The sequence below is a fragment of the Urtica dioica genome, chromosome 5, assembly GCF_054948205.1.
Source record: "Urtica dioica subsp. dioica isolate 48M chromosome 5, U.dioica_male_clone48M_v1_H2, whole genome shotgun sequence".
Classification (NCBI taxonomy): Eukaryota; Viridiplantae; Streptophyta; class Magnoliopsida; order Rosales; family Urticaceae; genus Urtica; species Urtica dioica.
Genome location: NC_142760.1, coordinates 8,388,195 through 8,412,539, shown reverse-complemented (window position 1 = coordinate 8,412,539; position 24,345 = coordinate 8,388,195). Strand labels below are relative to the sequence as shown.

General features: G+C 35.6%; 2 protein-coding genes and 1 long non-coding RNA gene across 3 annotated transcripts; 2 read left to right on the top strand and 1 right to left on the bottom strand.

The window, feature by feature from the left end:
* Nucleotides 1-534: 534 nt before the first annotated feature.
* On the top strand, nt 535-1,757 carry LOC149395072 (uncharacterized). Its single transcript, XR_016296935.1, has 3 exons — nt 535-678; nt 1,474-1,604; nt 1,699-1,757. It is a non-coding gene; the product is annotated as an uncharacterized LOC149395072 (long non-coding RNA).
* Nucleotides 1,758-4,428: 2,671 nt separating this feature from the next.
* On the bottom strand, nt 4,429-6,331 carry LOC149395071 (microtubule-associated protein 70-1-like). The gene is made up of 7 exons (XM_089614201.1): nt 6,298-6,331; nt 6,067-6,180; nt 5,885-5,970; nt 5,119-5,184; nt 4,844-5,014; nt 4,629-4,772; nt 4,429-4,512 (listed from the first exon to the last, which is right to left on the bottom strand). Exons 1-7 carry the CDS (start codon nt 6,329-6,331, stop codon nt 4,429-4,431), a joined length of 699 nt encoding a protein of 232 aa, XP_089470327.1.
* A 12,532-nt stretch (nt 6,332-18,863) lies between these two features.
* LOC149395070 (uncharacterized) lies at nt 18,864-19,648 on the top strand. Its single transcript, XM_089614036.1, has one exon. It carries the CDS (start codon nt 18,974-18,976, stop codon nt 19,514-19,516), a length of 543 nt encoding a protein of 180 aa, XP_089470162.1. The 5' UTR covers nt 18,864-18,973; the 3' UTR covers nt 19,517-19,648.
* The last annotated feature ends 4,697 nt before the right edge of the window (nt 19,649-24,345 follow it).

Here is a 24,345-nt window from a genome sequence, read left to right as displayed (position 1 = left end):
ATATAATACGGAAGGGGCAATATAGAGACATCAAAAATCAAGTGTAACTCATGTGGTCATGTTTACAAAATAATCAAAACTCGGTTTAATAAGTCCTCTAATTTTATATTGCTCAGTGCTCATACAGGGAAATAGAATCATTCATTTGAACACCCAAAATAATATAGTAAAACTTATCCTACAAATGGGAGATTGACATTAATAATACTAAATGAATGTCACTTACCAAATATAGCCCAAAACCCAAAATTTGACACATGTAGTACCTAGTCCAATGAGTAAAGACTATTTTACCCTCAAAATTCATTTAAACCAAAAATCCAAACCAATTCCCACTTCATCTTCTTCACTCTGTCAGATTAAAACCCCACCCAAACACGCATCTTCTTCTTCTTCTTCACTGTCTCTGTTTGGGGGTTTCTACAGCCTAGCCCAGCTCACTACCTTTTCCGGCGAAAATCCTCCTCTCCGACGAGAACTCCAGCGACGGAAACTCCGACCGCTCCGACGAGGAGGCTCTTCAAGCGGCCATTTCCGCCGCTATCTCCGGTGAAGCATCTGAAGGCGGTGTTGGCTCGGCGGCACGGCGCGGTGAAGCCGAGCGCGGGCGCGACGGCGGAGGGGAGCGACGGCGGTGCTCCGGCGGCGTCGGCGGTCAAAGTCATCCCCAAGGCTAAGGTAATCAATTCTCTCACTTCACTTTCTTACCTTTGAAGACAGTGAGAATGTTTACATAGTCATGGAGTAAGCTCTTAAACAGTGGTTTTGAACTTTTGGGTTTTATTTTTTATTATTTCCTTTTTCTAGTTGATTGAAGTCTTAGATCTGCATGGGTGGTAGATATACAGAGGATGATGCCAAAAAAATGATGATGCAAATATTAAATGTAGTCGCCTTTTTTTTCGGTTTAATTTGTTCTTTTCTTCTGATTGTTGTGCGGTTCTTTTGGAGTCCGATTATGTGGGAGTTTGAGAGAGAAAGCTGTTTGTCTTGTTTCTTTGTTGTGATTTTTTGTCTGAATTTGGGACTTTTTTTTTTTTATGGGAATCAGGGAATATTATGATAGAAATGAGAGTTTTTTTTTAATCTAAAAAAATGGCTTTTTGATTGGGTGATTCAGATTCCAGTTGGGATTGAAATAGCATTTCGTAGATGGTTTTCTGGAACTTCGATCCAAGATTGTCTGTTGACTTGAAAAAAAAATTATAGATACTCCACTTTCAGGTTGAGATGTGATGCCTTAAAAGCTTCGTGGGGATATTAGAACAGTTGGAATTCATTAATCAATTGTTGGATCAGTCTCCTCTGTTCATGTTGGCTTCATAATTAAAAAGCTTGCATAGTACCCTTTTTTTAACAATAATGATTTGTTGTTGAGAAAATTATTTGGTTCTATTAACAATAGTCAATTTGATTAGTGAGTAGCGAAAATTGATAAAGTGGAGAATCCTTTGGTTTTTCTTACCATGGCAGATGGTTCTTCCTATTGCTGTCGAGGATGTGAAGCGAGAGGTTAAGATATTGCAAGAACTCACAGGCCACGAAAACGTGGTTCAGTTTCACAACGCATTCGAGGACGATTCCTACGTGTACATAGTTATGGAGTAAGTTTTGTTTACTTCAAATCTTTGTTTTTTCTTTTTCTTTTCCCATTTTGTTTTCATCATTGTTAACACTACTTAAACAATCCTCTGTCAGGTTATGCGAGGGTGGTGAATTGTTGGATCGTATATTGGCCCAGTATTTTACTTTGTGGGAGATGGCCCTTTTGGGATAGGGCCGAAGATGGTATATTTAAGGAGGTGTAGTACGTTCTTAATGCGCATTTACTATTAGAATCTGATTTATATATTGGAGATGTTTGTAGACATATCTTAGTGTTTGTCACATGTTATGGTTCTTTTGACTTGATTTTTTAGGTTCTATCTTTTGACATATCTTAGTGTTTGTCACATGTTATGGTTATTGCTATATATTTTGGCTAAAAAGGTATTATTGGCCAAATTATGTTTATGTTTTGTAGGCGATTGTAGTAAATTAACACCACTTCAGCTAGAAACCTTGCTGACAGAAGGGAACACGTCAAAATTATGGCTGGTATGTCCGATATAATAAATTTATTTTGTCTTTGAATATTAAATTCTGGCTAGTGAAAACTCTTTTTCTGCCTTGGATCTTCGCGGTTTAGATCTCGATAAGTTTTGTATAGCAAGAACACTGAACTGGTTGAATTCGTGACCAATGTGTCACGAGCTCGCTGACTTCGTGACATATGTGTCACGGACTGGCCCATTTTTTTCTGGTTTTGATTACACAGAGTATTAAATTGGGACTTTGCAAGAATGGGTTGGTAATGGTAAGTAGGTGCATATGGAAAGAGGGGTGTTGAGATTTTTTTGTGTGAACCATTAAAGTCCGTGTTAATAGCTTTGTGATATGATATCATGTGCTTATTTTATGCCCATTCGTTTTCATGAAAAAAAAATGATAAGATAATAGCCCAGATTTGATTCTCTTCTATATTGTAGCTGTTATGTGGGGTGAGAAAGAGAAAGCATTTAGTCATTTATAATGTTCATTTATAGGATTCACTTCGTGACACTAGTGTCACGAACTGGATTCACTTCGTGACACTAGTGTCACGAACTGGATTCAGTTCGGAGACTCGCAAAGTCTCGGTTTAGTGTTTAGTATTAACTTATTATGATATAGTTGAACATTTAAAATAAACGACTTGGTGGGTATGAATTTGAGAGTTTGTTTTCGATGATGACATAAATGAGTTTTTGATTTATGTTCGTGTTTGATGCCTTGTTTATTGTTCTTGAAAGAAGAGGTTACCAAGCTCGTCCAATGTTTGTGTATTTGTGTGTTATTGCATAAATTATTCCTTGAATTATTGAAGTCTTTTGGTCTTGAATTATTGATGTATTTTGTGTTCTTGGATTGTATTTGGTCTTGAAGTTGTTGAAAATTGGTGACTTGATTTGTTTTAGGACGACAATAAGAAGGACGAGGCCGACAAGAAAAATAAGCAGGACAATGACGACAAGAAGAAGCAGGACGATGACGCCAAGAAGAGCAAGAAACCGGACGACAAGTTCGTGACACTAGTGTCACGAAGTGAATCCAGTTCGTGACACTAGTGTCACGAAGTGAACCACTAGTGTCACGAAGTGGATCCAGTTCGTGACACTTCCCGATTTTTCCAGGGTGTCACGAAGTGAATCCAGTTTGTGACACTTCCAGGTTTTTCCAGGGTGTCACGAACTGGATTCACTTCGTGACACTAGTGTCACGAACTGGATTCACTTCGTGACACTAGTGTCACGAACTGGATTCAGTTCGGAGACTCGCAAAGTCTCGGTTTAGTGTTTAGTATTAACTTATTATGATATAGTTGAACATTTAAAATAAACGACTTGGTGGGTATGAATTTGAGAGTTTGTTTTCGATGATGACATAAATGAGTTTTTGATTTATGTTCGTGTTTGATGTCTTGTTTATTGTTCTTGAAAGAAGAGGTTACCAAGCTCGTCCAATGTTTGTGTATTTGTGTGTTATTGCATAAATTATTCCTTGAATTATTGAAGTCTTTTGGTCTTGAATTATTGATGTATTTTGTGTTCTTGGATTGTATTTGGTCTTGAAGTTGTTGAAAATTGGTGACTTGATTTGTTTTAGGACGACAATAAGAAGGACGAGGCCGACAAGAAAAAAAAGATGACGACGACAAGAAAAAGGACGAGGTCGACAAGAAAAATAAGTAGGACAAGGACGACAAGAAGAAGCAGGACGATGACGCCAAGAAGAGCAAGAAACCCGACGACAAGTTCGTGACACTAGTGTCACGAAGTGAATCCAGTTCGTGACACTAGTGTCACGAAGTGGATCCAGTTCGTGACACTTCCCGATTTTTCCAGGGTGTCACGAAGTGAATCCAGTTTATGACACTTCCAGGTTTTTCTAGGGTGTCACGAAGTGGATTCACTTCGTGACACTAGTGTCACGAACTGGATTCACTTCGTGACACTAGTGTCACGAACTGGATGTTTTTCCATGTTAATAACCGTTTTTTAATACTCATATCTAATACGAGTGAACGTATACATGTATGGCGGAAATATGTTTATATGCTAAGCATAGCGGGAAGTGGGTAATAATGAGTGAAATATGTGTTTATGATACCCATGAAAGATACGATCTTTGGCGCTAAGAAGAAAATGAGAAGAAGAAGATGAGGAAGAAGAAGAAAGAATGGTTCTTGAACGCCATTGTTGATGATGAAACTATTCTTTCTTGATTCTTTCTGTGTGAAAGAAATGTAGTTTGTTGAATTGGGTGTGTGATTTGGTATGTAACTGTTAAGTCTAGAGTGTTGTTATATATGCGAGCTTCAATGCATTTGTTTTTTTTACTTGACGAGAATTATGTGTGAATAAAGTGGCTCTGTTGGGAGCTCGGCTGGCTTATCATCGGATATTCCTTTCCAAGTACTGGGAACTTCACTTTCTATGGTCGAATCACATGACTGATTAAATGAGAAATTGGGACCTCTACCATTTAACAGGACTTTCCCACGGTCCAATGATCTCGAACCATTAATGGGTACTAAAAATATGTATTACATTCATTTCTTGAACTTTCCGCTGATAGTCCCTCACGGCATTTGCTGCAGCGCCACCCGCGAGAACAGCTTCCTCCAACTCTTTAACGATTTGAGTAAGCTTTTCAACTTCTGCAACTTTATTATCATCTTGCAGCTTTGCTATCTACAAGAAAAACAAAAATCAAATATATCTTTCCCCACTATGAAACAGCATTATTAGATTATGTCCAGTACCTCTTGCCGGGCCAGCTTAAGCTCAGCCTCCAAAGGTGCAAGAATAGCTTCAATTGGTGGCATATCATCATCCTTTTGAGCAGCATGAACCCTTCTGAGTGTTGCTTCTGCAGCAAACTGAGCTGCCATAGAAGCCTTCTTTTCATCTTTGATTTTCTTTATCTCAAGATTCTGCAAAACATTTTATTGATTAGACTTAAAATGTATTTCAGTGATTTTGAACATAAGAATAAAAAAAATATTACAAATTAGTCAAGATAGGGTTACAATAATACCTTGCTTTCCAAAAGTGATTCTGTTAATTTCAACTTCCCGTCCACCTTGGACAGTTCTTCAGTAAGCTGCATCAGTAAAAAAAAAAAAAAAAAATCAGCAACAACATTACATGAGATTTATGAAGGATGGAACAAGAAAGGAAACACACATAGGAAATTTGAAATCCATGAGTGCAAATCTTCCGCTTAAGTACAGAAGTGAGCTTGAATACATTAAGCATCCCAACAGCTTGACAAAGCAACACAAAAAATATTATTTTTCTGTGGGCAAAATAATCAGCCCCTGCCACATTACAGTCGCTTGAACAGAAAGTTCAATTAAACTGTGTTTACAGCCTAAAAGCTTGGTGCCTGTGAAAGTATCATCTCAAAACCAATTGGCAATGAGAGAATTAACCCACAAGCTTTATAAATCTTGTTAGTTCTCCTTCTCTTTTTCGTGTGGGATTCCTAATAGTGCTCAATATCTTCTCATAGACATGAGACCAACAATTAGTTTTATTTTCTCAAAGGGAAGTAATTTCTTTCATCAAACCAGAAAAAGAGTAACACCTCCAGTGGACTAAAAAGTTTGAACCACGTTTAATTACACACTCTTTTACTTCAAAGACACAACTGTCATTTTCCAAATATGAAAGAGAAACTGGTAATTATAGGAAATAACATCAAAAAAGCTACTCGATCGAAAATGTCTACACACTTTCCCCATTTGAAAGAGACTTGTAGAGCAGGAAATTGAAACGCCAAAAACAGATTTTATTTTCACCTCTTCAACGGCTTTTTCCCTGAGGCGTTCAGAGTATCTAAGAGCCTTGATCTCCGCCTGAGCTTCACTCAACTCTCGATCCTTATCTGAAACAAACCAAAATTCACAAATCAAAACCAAAAACCACACACCCAAAGATATCTAGAGCACCGAATCTCGCCGGATCCGAACAGCATTCTCACCTCTAACTTCATTCTCGAGCCGACCGGATCCGAGCCGTGCAACAGGTTCATAAACTCGTCGGCATCGAGGCTCGGCCTCACCGGTCCTCTCCTCCTCGACGAACCCTTCCCTTCCTTGAACGAGGGAGAAGAAAAGGAAAAAAAAAATCGGCTGTGTTCTCAGAAGAAAAAAAAAGTAAGTAGATGGAGGGTAGGGTTGAGGGTAGATGGGGAAAAATTAATTTCTCTCACCTACCAAAAGTACTACTTTTATTAAATTTTTCATTTTGGGCTATATTTGGTAAGAGACATTCATATGGTATTATCTGTGTCAATTCCCCCCTACAAATATCCATTCATTTTACAATTAACTATTATTATCAAGAAATATTGTACGCACAAGTAAATATATATTATACTATAGTAACAAATAATATCAACTTTTTTCAATGGTGTAATTAACTCAACTTACTCAATAATTGTTTTGCTAATTTTTTGTTTATTCAGTGTAATATTTTTCCTATAATTAATTTTATTTATCTACTCAATATGAGTAGATTTCTTATTTAAGATAGTAAAAAATAAATTTTCGATTCTCTTATTTCATAGAAAAAAAAATTGATTTTTGAATGTTATTAAAATACTTAATTTTTGGCTTGAACCGGTTCTTTAACAAGGTCTCAATTCTAATGTTCGCTTTAGGCCCCGGTGAGCATTGGGCCGGCCGTGCATGGCCTAATAAATGGAAGTGATTATTTACCTAAGATTTACATCTATAAATATATGAAAGTGCCTATTTATTTAAAATTTACGAAACGTAAGCTATTTAGCAATGTCAATCTGTAAATGTGACCTTTTACCTAATGGACTCTAAAATAAAATCAAACTACAAAGTCAAACTTGGCATACTCGTATACATAACCCGTGAATGAGTTCAACGAGCTGAGGAACAAGATCAAGAGTCTCGGGGCGAAGCATGAGCCAGAAGTATAAGTTTGCCAAAATCGGAGCTATAATGAATGATAAATTGATGTTCATAGTGTACTTAAAGAAACACATTAATTGTGTTGTTTGTAGGAAGTAAAATGCAAGAGTCTCACACGGAGTGGGACAAATAAGTAAGTTTATATATGCAATTTGTATCAAAGGGTTTGGGTTTCCAAGGACATGTGACCCATTTTTGTAGAGGGGCAAGGACTTAGGTAAGCCCAAATCCACCACACACACGGGCGCCACCGCTGCCGCCGTCCGTCCAGTCGGTCGGTCAGTCGTGTCAAGCCGGGCCGGACTTGGGCTTATTTGTGGTAATCCTTATCTTTTTATTGCAAATAACTCTTTTGTTATGTTGGGAATTAATTCTTAGAGTTGAATAACAGTGCATTTTATGACAGCGGTTTTGTGCATTGTGTAGTAAAACGTTCCTGAACGGTTTTGCATGGTTAATATTCCTGAACGGCTTTATATGGTTAATATTAGCCAATTAACGATCATTAAAGTGATTAAGGCTATAAATGCTTACATTTTGAGGTTCAAGTTCTTGTAACCTCTCAGACTTGGTGGACTATAAATAGATGCATTCACCTCTCATTCGGACCAAGGATTAAAATCTCGCGCGAGATGGGAGTATCTCGCGCGAGATGGGAGTATCTCGCGCGAGATGGGAGTATCTCGCGCGAGATCTCGTGTTTTGGAAGAGTGCGAGAGAGGTACGTTAATATCTCGCGAAGTGTGTTAAATCTCGCAATATCTCGCGCCATTTTCCGCGTTCCATTTCTCCCCATTTCTCGTTCGTGTAAAAGCTTAATTTGTTTGTTTATCCCTCATTTTCGCGTCATTTCCGCAAGAGAAGAAGGAAAGTTGTTGTTGCGTTTCTCGCGCGACCGACGACCAAATTTGCGTCGATATCCCCGGATCTCGCGCGAGAGCTTCATTCCTCGTCCGGTGGATGCTTATTTTTGCTCAAATCTCGCCGTGTACCGCCGATTCCGCAAGGTAAGCTTCCAAATCTTATTTTTAATTTTTTTTTTTTTTTTGTTGATTTTTGAATGAATTTTTTAAAGGTTGTTAATGAAGTTATGGTGTACGAAGAAGAAGACATAGATTTTGATTTTTGAGTAATTGTTCACTTGATTTGATATGGATTTATTATAATCCTAATTTAGGTAGTAATTTGAATAATCAGATGTTGTTGTTAATGTTGATATTGTAGATTTGAAATAAGTTTTTTTAAATCCGAATTTAAATCTTTATTAGATGTAATTTTTTAATTAATTTCTTGATTATTGATTGCTTGTTTGATCTAATTCTTGATTATTTGTTATTGTTACGTTGTTCATTATTGTTAATGTTGACATATTTTGTTATTTTAGATTTACTACTTGAAGAATGAGTTCGGATCCGGCCCCAAAATATTGTACGTCCATTGACGAAAATACGAACGCTTTTGTGGGAAACTTTTGTGGCCATGAGATGAAAGGAGGATGTGTTACTAGGATGAAGAATCACCTTGCTGTTACAGATAATCGAAGAAGTACGATGATGAGTGATAAGTGTCCTCCAAAACTAAGGGAGGATATGAGATAGTGTCTTGGCCGTGTCCGATAAGAAGTCCAAAAGTAGTTTTGGAGCATATGTTTGGTCCAATATACTTATTATATTTTGTGTTGTTTTGTGTGAGAACTCTCTATTACATGTATCTTTATTTGTTTTCTTTATTTAGATATTAGTGTGACTTTGTTTGAGAACTCTCTATTATATGTGTATTGATTTGTACTCTATTTAGAATTTTATGTGTGAAATGTTGACAACTTTATTTTAAAATATCATTTTTTTGTGTATCCTAAATTTATACAAAATCCTAATTAAAAGGTTGTTCAAATATCCTGCAGAATACCCTTTTTTGGGTGGTATATCCCGCAGAATGCGGTTGACGTTTCGAAAGACTACGGTGTCATCAAGAGGAGTACTAGGATATGGAAGCTAGAAGAAGGAGATCAAGGCATTCAAGTACGAGGATCTAAAAGCTTGAAGAAGGAGAGCAAGGCGTTTGAAGACTGATTGTGAAAGCTAGAAGTTTATGTTCGTGAGCTCAATCTGTAAGTTCTCTATGAACATTGTCCTTTGTTCTTATTGGTTGCTTGACATGTTTGAATGCTTTCATAATTTAATTAATAAAGTAAATCTAGATCTTGTTAGATAACCATACTTTTAATTAAGCTCTTGTTAGTGCAATTAATTTATTCCGCAACTTATATGGTTATCAAGGTGAGCACATAATCCCAACAAATGATATTAGAGCGATTGTTCGTGTCTGATATCATACGTGCTTCACCAACGAGTTGTTTCGGAGCAATCGTTTGTGTCCGATATCCCCCCTCGTTTCCCTACAAGTGGTATCGGAGCGACTGTTCGTGTCTGATACCAACCCCTGTAATTACAACAAGTGGTATCAGAGCGATTGTTCGTGTCTGATATCACTCGTTCGTCACCAACACTTTCGACAACAAAGGCCATAATAGGGTTCGACATGATTACTAAACATATAAGCACATTTATTAGCAATATGAAATGAAAAAACTATCAATATAATTTAGGAAATAAAATCCATAATGCAAACAAGCACGGGATAAAATACTAAGAAAAAGAACCCCGTTTTTATATTCCATGGTAATTCGACTAATAGCCACAGTCCGTTTCACTATGGTGAGATAACGGAGTGCACCTAGTGAAAATGAGAACCATCTCAGATTAGTGAGCAATCGTGGTTCATCTACATTCTAACTATGCTCACTAACTACCAGTTTTAGGAATCTTTGGCCACATGAGTAACCACCGGTCGGTTAATTCATGAGTCAACTCAACATTTCGATTAAAGAAAGCTTAGCCCCACGCCCTAGCGGAGTGCTAAGCCATGCAAAGATCCACTCATTCCACCTATCGTCAGAGACACAACCTTGATATTGGAATCAGAAAAGTCATTCCGTTCGGAACGTTAGACATAGCATTCACAAAGAAGAGTTGTTGACACGATGGGATCTTTCATCCTCATAGTGTTGTATCAATGTCGAAAGCCTATGACTCAATATACTTTCAATATTTTAATTTTCCTAGTATTAACTTTAATCTAGGTGATCCACTAGGGTTAACTAAATCATATTGAAAACTCGAGTGTTTCTAAGCTATCCTTAAAAACATAAGTTTCGATATAGCTTAGTTATTAGGAATTTCATGACATTCTAGTCTATGATTATCCTTATAGTATTCCTTCACATAAAAGTTTCCAGTAGGGAGGGAAGACAAAGTCTTTTAATAACCTCTCCACTTAGCCTCTTATCAACTTGGTGACAAAGCTCTCCGATCTGTTCAACTCATTCATTTAAAAACTATCATAATCTAATTAGATAATTTTACATTAAAGAATGAAGAGTTTTGTAACTGGCTAAGCCTATTCAAACCTAAGAATTTCATTCTGTCATACGTTTCAGATTTTTTTTAATTATAGCCATTCTGCTTATGTGGCACATTGTTTATACCATTTTTACCATTATTAATTAGTTAATATAATTTATTTTCGAAATTAATAAAATCTAATTCATTATTCAAAATCCCTAATTATTAGTTTCTCCCTTATCTCTCTCTCTCTCTCTCTCTCTCTCTCTCTCTCTCTCTCTCTCTCTCTCTTTATTTTCACGTTCTCTCTCTCTATCTCTCTTTCTCTCTCGTCACATTTTTTTAGCCATGGACAAAGATCAAAAACATAAAAAGCGCAGTTAATAATCGTTAATAAATGTTAATAGGTTTCTGCTTTAACTAATAGTCGATAAAAACCTATTAACAGTTATTACCGACTATTAACTGCGAGATGCTGTTTTTTTAACCTCCATTATGGCTAAAAATGTAACGAAAAGAGAGAGAGAGAGAGAGAGAGTATTTAGGTATAGGTAAATTATTTTCATTTAATTTATTTTTGGCAAAGAATTATGGGAAAAAATAAGGGTAATTATGTCTTATTGCATCAAAGATTGGCTAATTACCAAATATTACTAAAACGTTGGCTATTTCACAATTCTAAGTTTTTAAAAGGCTAGTAAGCTAGGGCGCCCAAGAATGAAAGCCCATGATAAGCAAAAACACATGAAACAATTTCTAAGTTATAGCAAAACATGGCTAAGTAATTCAATAAACAAGGAAGAGCAAGCAAGTATGATTTTCTTCGGTTTGATCGTTTCCTATATGACTGTATAAAATAAAACAAGATGAGTCCAATCATATTGGCTCATGGGTTCAATTGGGACCATTCATATGTCCCTGAGAAAAATAAATCAATATTAAATTATTTGATTTTTCTATTTTTTATGTAAAAATATGTTAATTAAGTAAAGGGCCCATTCATATGTCCCATTGAAAAATAAATCAATATCATAATCATTTATTTTTTTAATGTTTTAAATAAAAATCATTAGGGCCCAGCCCATACAATTAATAAATAAAACATTTAAAACTTAATTAAAAAAAAGTCGGTAATTTTTTTTTCATTACGTGGGCATGTGGGCCCACTAGGGTTTCCGGGCTGAGACCCGGAAGCATCGACTTCACTTGCCCTAGGACAAGGAAGTCTTGTGGCAGCAGCGGACCGCCGCCGCCACGAGGGCGCTGCCCGGCCCAAGAACACGGTAACTGTCGTGCGTCCATCTAAGGGCAAGGGGCGGTCGATTATGACCGCCTCTTAAGTGTAGCTGTGGAGGCTCTCTTTGGTTTGTCATTGTCTTTCGTTGTGGGTCTGTCTCTCGCCGATCGTCGTGATCAAGAATGTCGTGCTCGTCGGATTACAACAATAATAATATAAATTACATAAAACCTATACCCTTTGAATTTCGAGTTTCCTAAAATCTAGAAAAGCAAGAATCAAATATTCTACGATCAAACCACGAATCAAAATTCACATAATTATATATTGAATTGCATAAAACTCATATGCATATATAATTTCATTCAAACCATATTTATTTTAATTATGAGAACGAATCGTTTAATTAAACAAAACATCTAGCTCTGATACAACTTGTTGGTGATTATGCACCCAAAATTAATAACCGTGCGGAAAAAATAATTAATTGCACTATCTTAAGCTAATTAAATTAATGTTTATTAAAACAAGATCTAGTTTTTTTTAATTAATTTAACCATGAGAGCATATTTGTCAAGCTACCAAATTAAAAACACAAGTTATAGAAAACTTACGGGTTTCTCCTTAAGCTTTTTGAATCGGGATCTCCTCGAACTCGTCGTCTTCTTCTCGTCTCGTCTCAGCTTCCTAGCGTTTTCTTCTACGATCAGACCTTTGTGATGTCTTAGAATCTCTCGGAATCTCTTTCTTTACGCCTCGATGACAACCTAGTCTTCCGAAATGTAATCTCCGGACGAGCAAGAATAAAGTGTGGACCACACTTTGAATCTCACTACGACTCTGATTAATGACTTCAGATCATACCATGTTTATGAGAACGGAATCATGGAATTTCGAGGGAGAGAGAGAGAGAGAGAGAGAGAGAATTTCGTCTACCTCTAGGAGTGATGGGCGAAATTTTGCTTCTACAAAATGTCTGTTTATTACTCTCTCTTTGACCCCTATTTATAGTGGTAGAAAGGAGATATTCTAGGAAGCTCCTAAAGATTTTATTCTCCTTTATTCTTTCCTAATATTTAGTTAAGCTTGAAACATTGGATATTGACTACAAATCCTACTTTTTCTCTCATCTATCAGATCATAATCTAGGATATTTATTTCCTTATTTTTCTCATATATTTAAGGAATCTATATATTTGAGAATAATGAGGACAATATCTTATTTCCTTATTTAATATAAAGAATATCTCTACCATTATTATTCTCCTAGATATTATGAAATTAATTATGAGAGACAATAAAAGACAATATCTTATTTCCATATTTAATGGAGAGAAAATATTTCAACCATTATTAATCTCTTTCTTATTTAATTAGATACATGATTTCTTTTTCACAAATCTAGCAACTAATTAAAGAGAGAATATTGGGTAATTAATACCCATAGTAGGTGCCTACTTAGACTTGTACTTGGCCTAGGAATTTCGAATTTTACAGTGTCCATAAGGCCCAACTTAAAATTCAATTAATTATTTACTTGATCTAACAATAAATAATTAATTCCACAATAAATATTTAATTTGGCAAATAGACAAATTTTCGAATGAATGCTGCTAAACAATTTACAGCACTAAGATTGTAATAATAATATTCATTATTACCAGAGAGTTCTTATCCGTCTTTATCAGAGACGAATCGGAGACTATGGACCTAGTTATAGAAGCTTAACAAATCCGATGAAAAAAACGAAAAAAGTCTTTTTTCCATCTATTCCTCTAATCTTGGTCAAACACTAAACCATGTAAGCCAAGATTGAACTATCTTTTATACTAGAATTATATTTACTCATTGTGACGAGTGTCCACTTATCTAGTCAATTTGTGATCAAGATCCTCCAGGTTCAACTCGTATCAAGAAATGTCAATTATTATGTTATACCTTTATTGATACATATATACCCTAAGCACCGTTGATTCCCCAGCGAAAGATTCTTCCTAACGTTACTTACTTCGAAAGTGCTAGCAATCTATCGGTTCTGGAATGAACCCTTAGGTGAGTGAACATTATCCTTCTTTCAGGAAGGCTGGATTCAGTATCTATCAACCGTTTTTTTCATATCACATTTCGAATTCCCAAGACATAAGTTTAATCAGCGGCTCAGTAGCCTTTAATGAAATGAATCAAAGAACCCGGCGATATGAACGAGAAGTTCAAGATCACTTCAGGATTCAGACCAAGTATCACGGTGACCATCATAAGCGACCCCGGCTAGTGCATCGTAACGGTACGTAAACGACACATCTACAACCAAAGTCTGTCCGGGTCGTACACTTATCAAAAGTGCAGAATGCTCACAAAAAGCGATCATCATTCAATCGTGTCCCACATATATGAATTTCGATACAGCCTTCCAAGCGTGTATCAGTCATCGACCATGTTTTAGCTCACCGCCCGAACTCAGGTACCTAACACAGTTTACTACGGAGGCTATGGAGATAGTTGTTATTGATTCTGATTTCAGAACTCAACCCACTAATCATATGATGCTAATAAAATAAATTTCTTATCTAATTTAGTAATCATTCATGTTTATTATCTTCAAGTGGGCAATATTCCTAACAATCTCCCATTTGATGTCTTTCCATCAGTGATCAACGACTTCCTTGGTTGTGGGAAGATTTTTAATGTTGATCGTCTCTCCTCCATGGATGTTGTGGCTAAAGAGCTCTCAAATGACGATAAGAAGACTTGGCCGAAGAGAGATTCCCGACCTTCTTTTGATCTCTCTGCCAAGTACTCCATACTGTATAGGATTGGTATTGCCAATTGCACCCATTCCTCTCATGGCTATAGCATCAAGGCTGACTTGGCCTGTCTCATCTATCAGATAGGTACGCGAGCTTCATTTGATTTTGGAGTGTTTGTTTTTTAGCACTTGGTCAAACATGCCAAGTCTTTTGTTGTGAAGCTTCCCATTGGCTTCCCCTCCTTGATATTTGGGATTCTTTTGGGTTAAAAGAAGGACCTCTTGCGTACTGATGATGTTGTTGGAAAGGGTCCGAGTGAACTGACTTTCAGTCACAAGCTATTTGAAGGAAAACATGCTCGTGATCTTGGCATGCTTTCTGTCGCGACATATGTCGCCACCGGTAAAACTTTGAAGGTTGTTATTGTTTCTGAGACTGTGCACATTGAAATTCTCAAGGCTTTTTTTTCAGGAAGTCACTTCTCTCAAGGAGATCATTGCGACATCTACTCACCAGAAAGCTGTTTGTGAGGGTATTATTAAGGTGATGACCCATCGACCTTGTACTGATGTTGCTTCTACCTCATAGCCGGCACAGATTGCTCAGCCTGCTCCAAAAGATGAAGAGAATGAAGATGAAGATGAGAACGGGGAAGAAGATGTGAATGATAGTGGTGAAGAGGAAGATGAAGATGAAGATGATGAAAGTTATGTCGGAACTCCTACTTTCTAGAGTCTCTTTATTTAGCATGTACTATCTGAATATTTGGTCTCCTTTAGTTGTTTATGTTCTAGTTGATACACTCATTGGATTCTCTTTGTGATCAGTCTCTGCTCTCATCTTCGGTATGTGTATTCAGACTATGTTGATTGTGGTGATTGTCTGCTATTTGCTTTAGTTCTCGTGTGCTTATTCAGATATTTGCCTTCCCTTGTTTTGATTTATCCTTGCCTTTGGTATGTTTTTTAGGCATTCAAGGGGAGAGGTAGTCTATTTGTAATTTATTTTGACTTATTTGATTGCTAGTCTCTTGGTATCATGTAATTTATTTTGACTAAGACTTTATCTGACTGAGAACTGCTTTGGAAGTGCTTACCTAAAAAAATAGTCAAATGGTGAGTTTGTTGTTACGTTATGTTTTGGCTTATTTTTACTGCAAGTTGTTAAGGAAAGATGTCGGACAACATGCTTCAGGATTTGTAGAGATATCTTTCTCTTTGTGCGCATATTGTAATTCTGGCAAGTTTTCTGTTTTGTCAGAACTTATTGCTGAAGACTTTCCTTGATGATGTTCACTCGTTTATAGGTAAGGAAACCCTAGATTGACTTCTAGACTTGTATGACTGCTATAAAAGCCGAGTGCTGCCCCCTTAGCAGTTCTTGACGCTTTATCAAATATTTAGAGTTCCTAGACGTTCACGATCGGCGGACTAGAAAACTATTTGTTTTGATAAAAGCGGTGTAATTCTCCAAACACTATTGCATAAGTCTGAGTGTCTGTGAGATTGGGTTTTGTGATTGCGTGATTGAATTCTTCACGTACGTTGATATTGAAGTTGACCAAGCATCGGAGCGTGCTTAAAGAAGGTAATTGAGAACGGTCTCAAATTCAAGGGAGTCCCTGATTTGGTAATCACTTGTTTTATTAGTTCTAGGACATTGATTCCGGTGTTTTTCATATAAGTCCATTGTTTGTACTATAGACTAATTGATAGTAAAATCTTTTTCACTGACTGAGAGGCTCCATATGTATGTGACGTTGTACCGAACTGGATGAACATATTGTGTACATCCTTTACTTTACGCACTGTTCATTTTATTATCCATTATCTGCATCAGAGCAAGATGTCGAACACATCAACACTATATTGTGTGCCACATCTTGTCTCTCTCTAACCATAATTTCGCATATGAATTAATTAGTGTAATGTTTGTTTTCACTACTTTAATTTATTTATATTTGATCTTAAGTAAAACTTTTATTTTGTATCTTCCTGGTTTCACATATAAGTTTAAATAATTGCTTCAGCCTGCATCAGCGATACATCAGACGTTCACACAAGCTATGTGTCTCACCAATCAAGAGGAGTTGGAAATAGTTTAGCTTGAAAATGTATATGTATGAATGGATATTTTTTATTATTCACTAAAGAATAAAAAATATTACAAATTAAATGGCAATAAAATATAAATAAATTATACAATAAGTTCGAACTGATTAAGTACAGTCATAATTTTTTTTTTAATTTAGCCTACTTATCATTTTATTTAAAAAGAAATATCTAACTTCAAACCATACATTTATGTATTCCAAAATACTCAAGGGTTAACACCAAATCGGAAACTAAATTACTCAAAACCTATTTTACACTAATGTAAACTAACACTTTAAAAATATTTAGAAGGTCAAGAATCCTCAAATTGCCCTCAAGTTGTATTTGAATTTAAAAATGTTAGAAAATATTTGTTTCTCGTATTTTTGTAGCAAATGCGAGAAAAATTTAACTAGACATAATTACATAAAAATAATAAAAGCGAGCGATTGGGAGCGACGGCCAGAGGGTTTTCTAACTGTACATGTATCTTATCACTTATTAGGTTTTTATATTTAAGAATTATATTTTTTTCTTTTTATATTTAATCATATTTATTAGATATCAATATTTTAAATATCGTTTTCGACGCCGTTTCGAGCATCTTGATTCACGGAAAACCGATATGTCGACGTAAAATCAAACTGAAAAAATGTGAAAATGAACTATTGATTTGCCATTTTCAAATGCATGCTGATGGAAAATCGAACGGTAATAATTTTCAAATCTTATTACAAAAGTGCACACAATCAATCAATCCAAGAATCAAGTGAGCAAAATTTACTCTCTTTCAGGAGAATTGGATTCCATATATATAAATGTATTTCCTCGCTGATCGTATCATATCTTCTAAAACATAAGTATTAAAACATTTGTTTAGCTATGAACAACCGAATAAAAAGTTTGAGTATATAACCTCAAAATCTAGGATAACTTGAGGATTTAGATCAATCACCACTGAGACTATCATATTGTCGATCCAGTTCTTTGTTTAATGATGATCAGTATGAGTATCTACAATACCTCTTTGCTCACTTCTCCTATATTTCCTTCCTACCCTAACATGCACATTGTAACAATTCATTTAAATGACACATCTAATTAGAGTACGTCCAAGTCGTGTACATACCATCTACATATGATGCATCCACTTACTAATAAATTTCAGTCGCATACAAATGTGACTTTTAATCCAACTATCTAAATATAGATTAATCATCGATCAATTTCAACGTTTTATTTACGTTATATTTTTCATAATCTTATATACTTAGCTACACTAGTAACTATAGAAGATTATGAATTTGATGATCGTTTATCAATGAAATGAAATAAAATAAACTCGATCTTGCGTGATTATGTAATCTTCTTGTAGATAACAAATTTGAATAGGGTGATATTTGTACACGATTTCAGAATATTCACTTGGAAATTCTTTTAGAGTTAGTACATGACATGTTCAATATGAAAACTTTGTCAATTTTAAGCGTTTGTTGAAAAGCCCTACTTCAACAAAATCAAAACTCTCAAAGATTGGGGAACTAGTTTGCAAAAATTTGGATTTCAAAATATATTAGCTAGGGTATTTGAAGGCGTTCTAAAACTTCTTCTAAAATATGATCTGTTTAAGTTACTCGCGTGTAGAAGTTATTGTCGGGAACATAATCATATTTTTTATGCTTGAAATATATAATTTATAATAGTGCAGAATTTTATAAATGGGCATATGTAGCATTTTGATCACATTTCCTATTATCTAGTAAAATAACAGTTGTTTTTAAAATAAAAGTGACTCGCATAATCAAAATGTTATATAAACGATGTAGTCTCTCGTAGCTTTTTAAAATTAACACTAGTTATAAGAAGATTAGCATATATATTTTGAAATAACATATTGGAATCGAAGTTTGATCAAACCCCACTAAAATTTGCATTACATGCCATTCCACTAAAATATCACATACCTTTAGTTTATGATCATTTTGGCAATGCAAATTAACACGTGTCACTAAACTTTTTGTATATAGTGAACAATCTCGATTCAAATAACAGCTAAAGCCACTATATAGAGACACAACACTACCGTTTTCTCCCAAGTCAACTTAATACACAAATAAGAATTGAACTCTTCCATTTTTAAATGCATTATAGTGGGTCGGCAACATTCTAAAAGCCTTGTCTCGACCACTATACTCTCTATGATACATTCTCAGCCACGAAAATTAAACAAAATCCATGAGAAGACACGTTACCCCAATTACACTTGAAGTAACGATACTCTACTACACGAACAACGTCCTATAAATAGCTCATGGTAAAAGACTGAATATTGCTCAATCACAGCACACATCACAATACCAATTACTGCTTATTGAAATCTCATCTCTTTAGCCCTTTTTGTTTAAGTTCTAAGTACTTACTTCACTTTCCATACCATACATATTCGGCATTGTCAAACGACCATGAACTCGTTCACAACCCTAGCTATCCTCACCCTCCTCGTCGGACTCTCAATCATGGCGTCCGAAAGCCGGGTGGCTCGAAAAGATCTCGGCCTTGATCTCGGCGGCATCGGAGCCGGCTTAGGAACTGGGATAGGCATCGGTCTAGGAGGCGGCGGATCTGGCTCGGGAGCTGGATCGGGAGCCGGAGGATCGGCGGGGTCGAGTTCAGGGTCCTCGTCCTCGTCGCACTCGAGCTCGAGATCATCAGGCGGGTCGGAGGCCGGTTCCGAGGCGGGATCATATGCCGGGTCCTACTCAGGCTCCCGAACCGGGTCTTCAGACTCGGAGGCAAGCTCGGGAGCCGGGTCCCACGCCGGGTCAAAGGCCGGACCCGGATCGGGGAGCAGTGAGGGACACGGCTCGGCGCAGGGGCGGGGCCGCGGGTCGGAGGAAGGGGGTTCCGGCGAGGGTTCCGGCGAAGGGGGCGGCTCCGGGAGAGGTGACGCCGCCGGCGAGGGAGGCGGCTACGGTCACGGTCACGGTGGAGGCGGCAGAGACTAAGCAAACATTTTTAGGCCCTAAATTCAGTATATGCATGCATGTGTATGTGCGCGAATAAAAAAATATATGGTGTCGCCATTTTTTATGTTATCTATGTATCAATAAATAAATAAATGGTGATTATTGCAGTTATGAGTTTGTAGTTATGAATGAATTGCTATGTTTGGAAGGGTTTCTATATTTAGGAGCTTTATATATGTATCCTGTATATGTCAGAATAATAAAATCAAATGATATATATATATATATATATATATACATATATATATATATATAAATACACAAACTATTTCTTTATAATCTCGAGCGTTATAATGTTGATATTTTATCTCCATATGAATGAATTAGTGTGATTTTTGTTTCCACTACTTTAATTTATTTATATTTGATCTTAAGTAGAAATTTTATTTTGTATCTTCCTGATTTACACATATAAGTTTAAATAATTTGTACAGCCTGCATCAGCGATATGTATCAGACGTTCACACAAGCTATGTGCCTGACCAATCAAGAGGAGTTGGAAATAGTTTAGCTTGAAAATGTATATGTATGAATGGATATTTGTTATTTTTCACTAAAGAATAAAAAATATTACAAATTACATGGCAATAAAATATATATAAATTATACAACAAGTTTGAACGGATTAAGTATATAGTCTAATTTTTTTTTAAAAAAATTTAGCCTACTTATCATTTTATATAAAAGAAATATCCAACTTCAAACCATAACATTTATGTATTCCAAAATACCCATGGGTTAAAACCAAATCGTAATTTAAATTACTCAAACCTACTTTACACCAACGTAAACTAACACCTAAAAAAGATTTAGAAGTTCAAGAATACTCAAATGGCCCTCAATTTTTTTTTTAACTTAAAAATGTTAGAAAATATTCGTTTCTCGTATTTTTGTACTAGTAAATATTATTAAGCATAATGGTTTATATTATTAATCTTATTAATATTTAATATTATTACTAATAATAGTTTATATATATATATATATAGTATCATGGTAATATTATCAACTATACGTGATAGTTAATACGATTGACGGTTTGTGATGTACTATGTTGTTTAGCACATTATTTCTATGAGAAATTGCAAAATTAACCCGTTGCTTAAGGGCTATGACGTTTGTTGATTCTTGTTTTAGTTTGCCAAAACTGTATGTTATTCAAGACATCAACGCAACTACTTGTTCAATACTTCTAGGTTACTTTGATCACTTATTGTTTTAAAAGCGTAAATTGAACTAAGAGTATTTTGTTTTTAGTTTAGAGATTTTTTAGGATACCATTGAAGTTGGGGAAAATATCAAGAGTATCCCTTGTGTTTAATCGAAATGCGAGATTTATCCCCTCTATTTTTAGAAATATCAGACATATTCCTCCAGTTTAATATAAATGACAAATACATCCCCTGAAAAATGTTATATTACAAATATCACCCTTTTTCGTTTATTTTTTACAAAAAAATAATTTGAAATCTTCTAAATACCCTTAATGAAATAATTTTTATCTTCTATTCTATATACAAAAAAATTAAATTAAAAAAAAAATTTATAAAAAGTTAAGGTTTTTTTTATAAAGAGAGATTTTGATTTTTTTTAATAAAATAGTAAATAAATATTTATTCTATTAAGGGTATTTTGAGGAGTTCAAATTATTTTTTTGTAAAAAATAAACGAAAATAGTGATATTTGTAATATAACATTTTTTAGGAGATGTATATGTCATTTATATTAAACTGAAGGGATATGTTTGATATTTCTAGAAATAAAGGGGATAAATCTCGCATTTCGATTAAACACGAGGGGTACTTTAGATATTTTCCCTTGAATTTGGTTTCCCAATCTACTAATTCGTAGAAGATTCTATTATTTATTTTTATGAAACCCCTCCCAGAGTTCTCTCGTTTTAATTGATTAATATCTTAAGTCAGACATGCCGCCAACTTATCTTCCAAACGGTCTTTTGGTTATACTATTCATTGGGTTTAGTATCCACAAGTAGATGTCTTTGATGTATATGCTTAAATGTAATAAGTTCTTTTGCACAAAAAATTTATGTAAATCTGAATCCAATTCTACAAAATGAAACACTGATTCTTATTCATTAAAATATGTGTTAGGATTAAAAGTAAATATTCCCAATCTTCTTGACAAATTGACAATCGACTCCTAATGATGATTGTTAGGTGACTCTATAGTTCTTCCTAGACATTGAATATTACCAATGCAGTTTATAAGACTTAAAAGCCAAAGCCATTTGACACTTACGTGTTGTTAAGAGATATTTCCCATATCTATATATAAAAAAAAAAAAAAAAAAAAAAAAAAAAAAAACCATTTTAGGCCCAACTCAAACGAGGACAAAGCATCTCTTCGGCCCCACGAGCTCGACCTCGGCCCCCAGACGAACTTGACCTCCTGGCGAGCTCGACCTCCAGGCAGGCTTGACCTCCAGGAGGAAGTCCAACTCAAAGATTGTGAAGGCAATCCCAGCCCTGCCAAGGGCCGAAAAGGAAAAGTACCAGCCCATGATTTCCCACAACTCAAAAGGGATATAGCAGCCCCCACATACCAAAAGGCGCGGCCACACACCAATGAGCTCAGCTTATTTGTTTCTGGGACCCGCCAATAAACCATAATATCATCCCAACACCAATCTTTCCACATCAATGAGCTCAGCCTATTTGTTTTCTAGGACCCGCCAATAAACCATAATATCATCCCAACACCAACTTTTCCCCACCAAGAGCATTTTCTTTATCATTCTTGAAGCCATCTCGGCTGGGCCCTACCAAATCCCTCAACACGCAACCTCCAACTACTATAAATACCCCCTCTCATTGAGGGGAAAGAGAGGCCGATTCCTTCTGAGGAGAAACTTGAGACTTCTCTCTGCTTCTCTTGATGTCATCCTTGGCCTGAAGTGAATTCTCCTCGATTTCTCATTCTCAGAGATTCCGAAGCCACGAACGCAGGCGCCCGGCGCTCGCGATCCAGCCTCGAAGCCCGCCGAAGCCTCAACTCCCGCCGGCGCTGCAGACCCGTTCGGCCCCAGCGCGCGCAAGCCGACTCTGGTGCTCGCCGAAGCTTTCATCTCAACCGACGCCGTAGATCCAGCCGACCCGGCGCTCGCAATCCAGCCTCGACGCCCGCCGAAGCCTCAACTCCTGCCGGCGCTGCAGACCCGTTCGGCCCCAGCGCGCGCAAGCCGACTCTGGTGCTCGCCGAAGCTTTCATCTCAACCGACGCCGCAGATCCGGCCGACAGTTTTCATTTTTGTTTTTGAGAAATTGAAAAAACTGGAAAAAGTGTTTGGTACAGTTTTCATTTTTGTTTTTGAAAAGATGAAAAGAGAAGATGAGGAAAATGAGGAGAGAAGAGAAGAAATTTTTTTCCAAAAACACATTTTATTTGTTTTCAGTTTTCTTTACTCTGTTACAAAACAACTTCAAAATTTTTTGAAATTTTTTTCCAAAAACTTAAACCAAACATAACTTTCACTTTTTGTTTTCAATTTTTTCCACTCAAAAACTGTTTTTGAGATGAATACCAAACATGGCCAATGTGCTCTACTTCACATTTGTTTGTTTTTAAAGTTTTTTATTTTGGTTTGCTTAGGCTTTTTTTGGCCAAAATTTAGAGGAGAGCCGCGAGAAAAGAGTGGTCACACCGAAAATGGAGGGAGTGAGGAATATGAAAAGTTTCCATTTTTTACTTTATAAATTCTCTCGTCTCGTATTGTGATTTCAATTTTAAAACAATTTAACGACTTGGATATTTATTACATTTATTTTTATTTAATGTCACATTTATTACATGTATTTGAAAGAGGTTATTTGCTTTCGTTTGTATTTAATGTATAATGTTTATTAGCTTTTTTTTAGGGCAGCATAGCAAAATAGCCAAAATGAAATTTATTTATTAACAAATTCGTCATTTTATCTTTCCTATTTTTTTCTATACTTTTTTACATAAAAATTTCAAAACAACCATATCTATCTCATATGAACTCGAAATTGAGTGATTCCAAATCATACGGATTCGTGACGCCGAGATCTTCAAAAATAGCTCCATTGTGTTTGATGAAAAATCATGTTTAATACCATAGATGTAGATAAATTACGTTACTACCTTAAATATGGAAATAACTGAAATTTTTTGAAATTATCAAAAAAATAAATGGAAACATAAATATGATGCATTAAAACATAATTTTTTTATCAAACACAATGGTCTATTTTTGAAGATCTCGACGCCACGAATTTGTAGGATCTGAAATCACTCAATTTTGAGTTCGTAAAAGAAAGATACGAATTCTTGAAGTTTTGATGAAAAAAAAATTATTTGAAAAAAATAAGAGAGAGAAAGTGACGAATTTGTTAATAAATAAGGGCAAATCATACCTTAATTATTTCCACATAAGCCATTTGGCTATATCCCTAAAAATTGTCAAACATATGCTAGATCCAAAACCACATGTTTAAAGTGGTCTAATTAGTTACAAATTTTTTTTTATATTTAGTAAAAAAAAAACTAAGATATTGCCATTGGTGGTCTTGCATAGACTAGATAAGTCTGGTACCGATTAATTCAAAACATGTAAACTTATGACTATTTTGCAATAGCTTAAAATTAGGGTTCTATACTCATACAGCCCGGTCACATAAAAATTTTAAGTTTGCATAATAGTCAACGTTTGATTAATTATAAATAATTAGTCATAATTTTATTGACAGTTAATGAACAATTCCTCAAGCATCTAGCTAGGTTGAGTGACACTAACTCTTGTCTTTGAAGTCTCTTCCTACGTGAAG

Coding starts and splice junctions, on each gene's coding strand:
- LOC149395071 (XM_089614201.1), bottom strand. CDS start 6,331: ATGAAAAATTTAATAAAAGTAGTACTTTTGGTAG. Junction 5,971..6,066: donor GCTCGAGAATGAAGTTAGAG/GTGAGAATGCTG, acceptor GGTTTGTTTCAG/ATAAGGATCGAGAGTTGAGT. Junction 4,773..4,843: donor TTAAGCTGGCCCGGCAAGAG/GTACTGGACATA, acceptor TTTTTCTTGTAG/ATAGCAAAGCTGCAAGATGA.
- LOC149395070 (XM_089614036.1), top strand. CDS start 18,974: ATGAACTCGTTCACAACCCTAGCTATCCTCACCCTCCTCGTCGGACTC.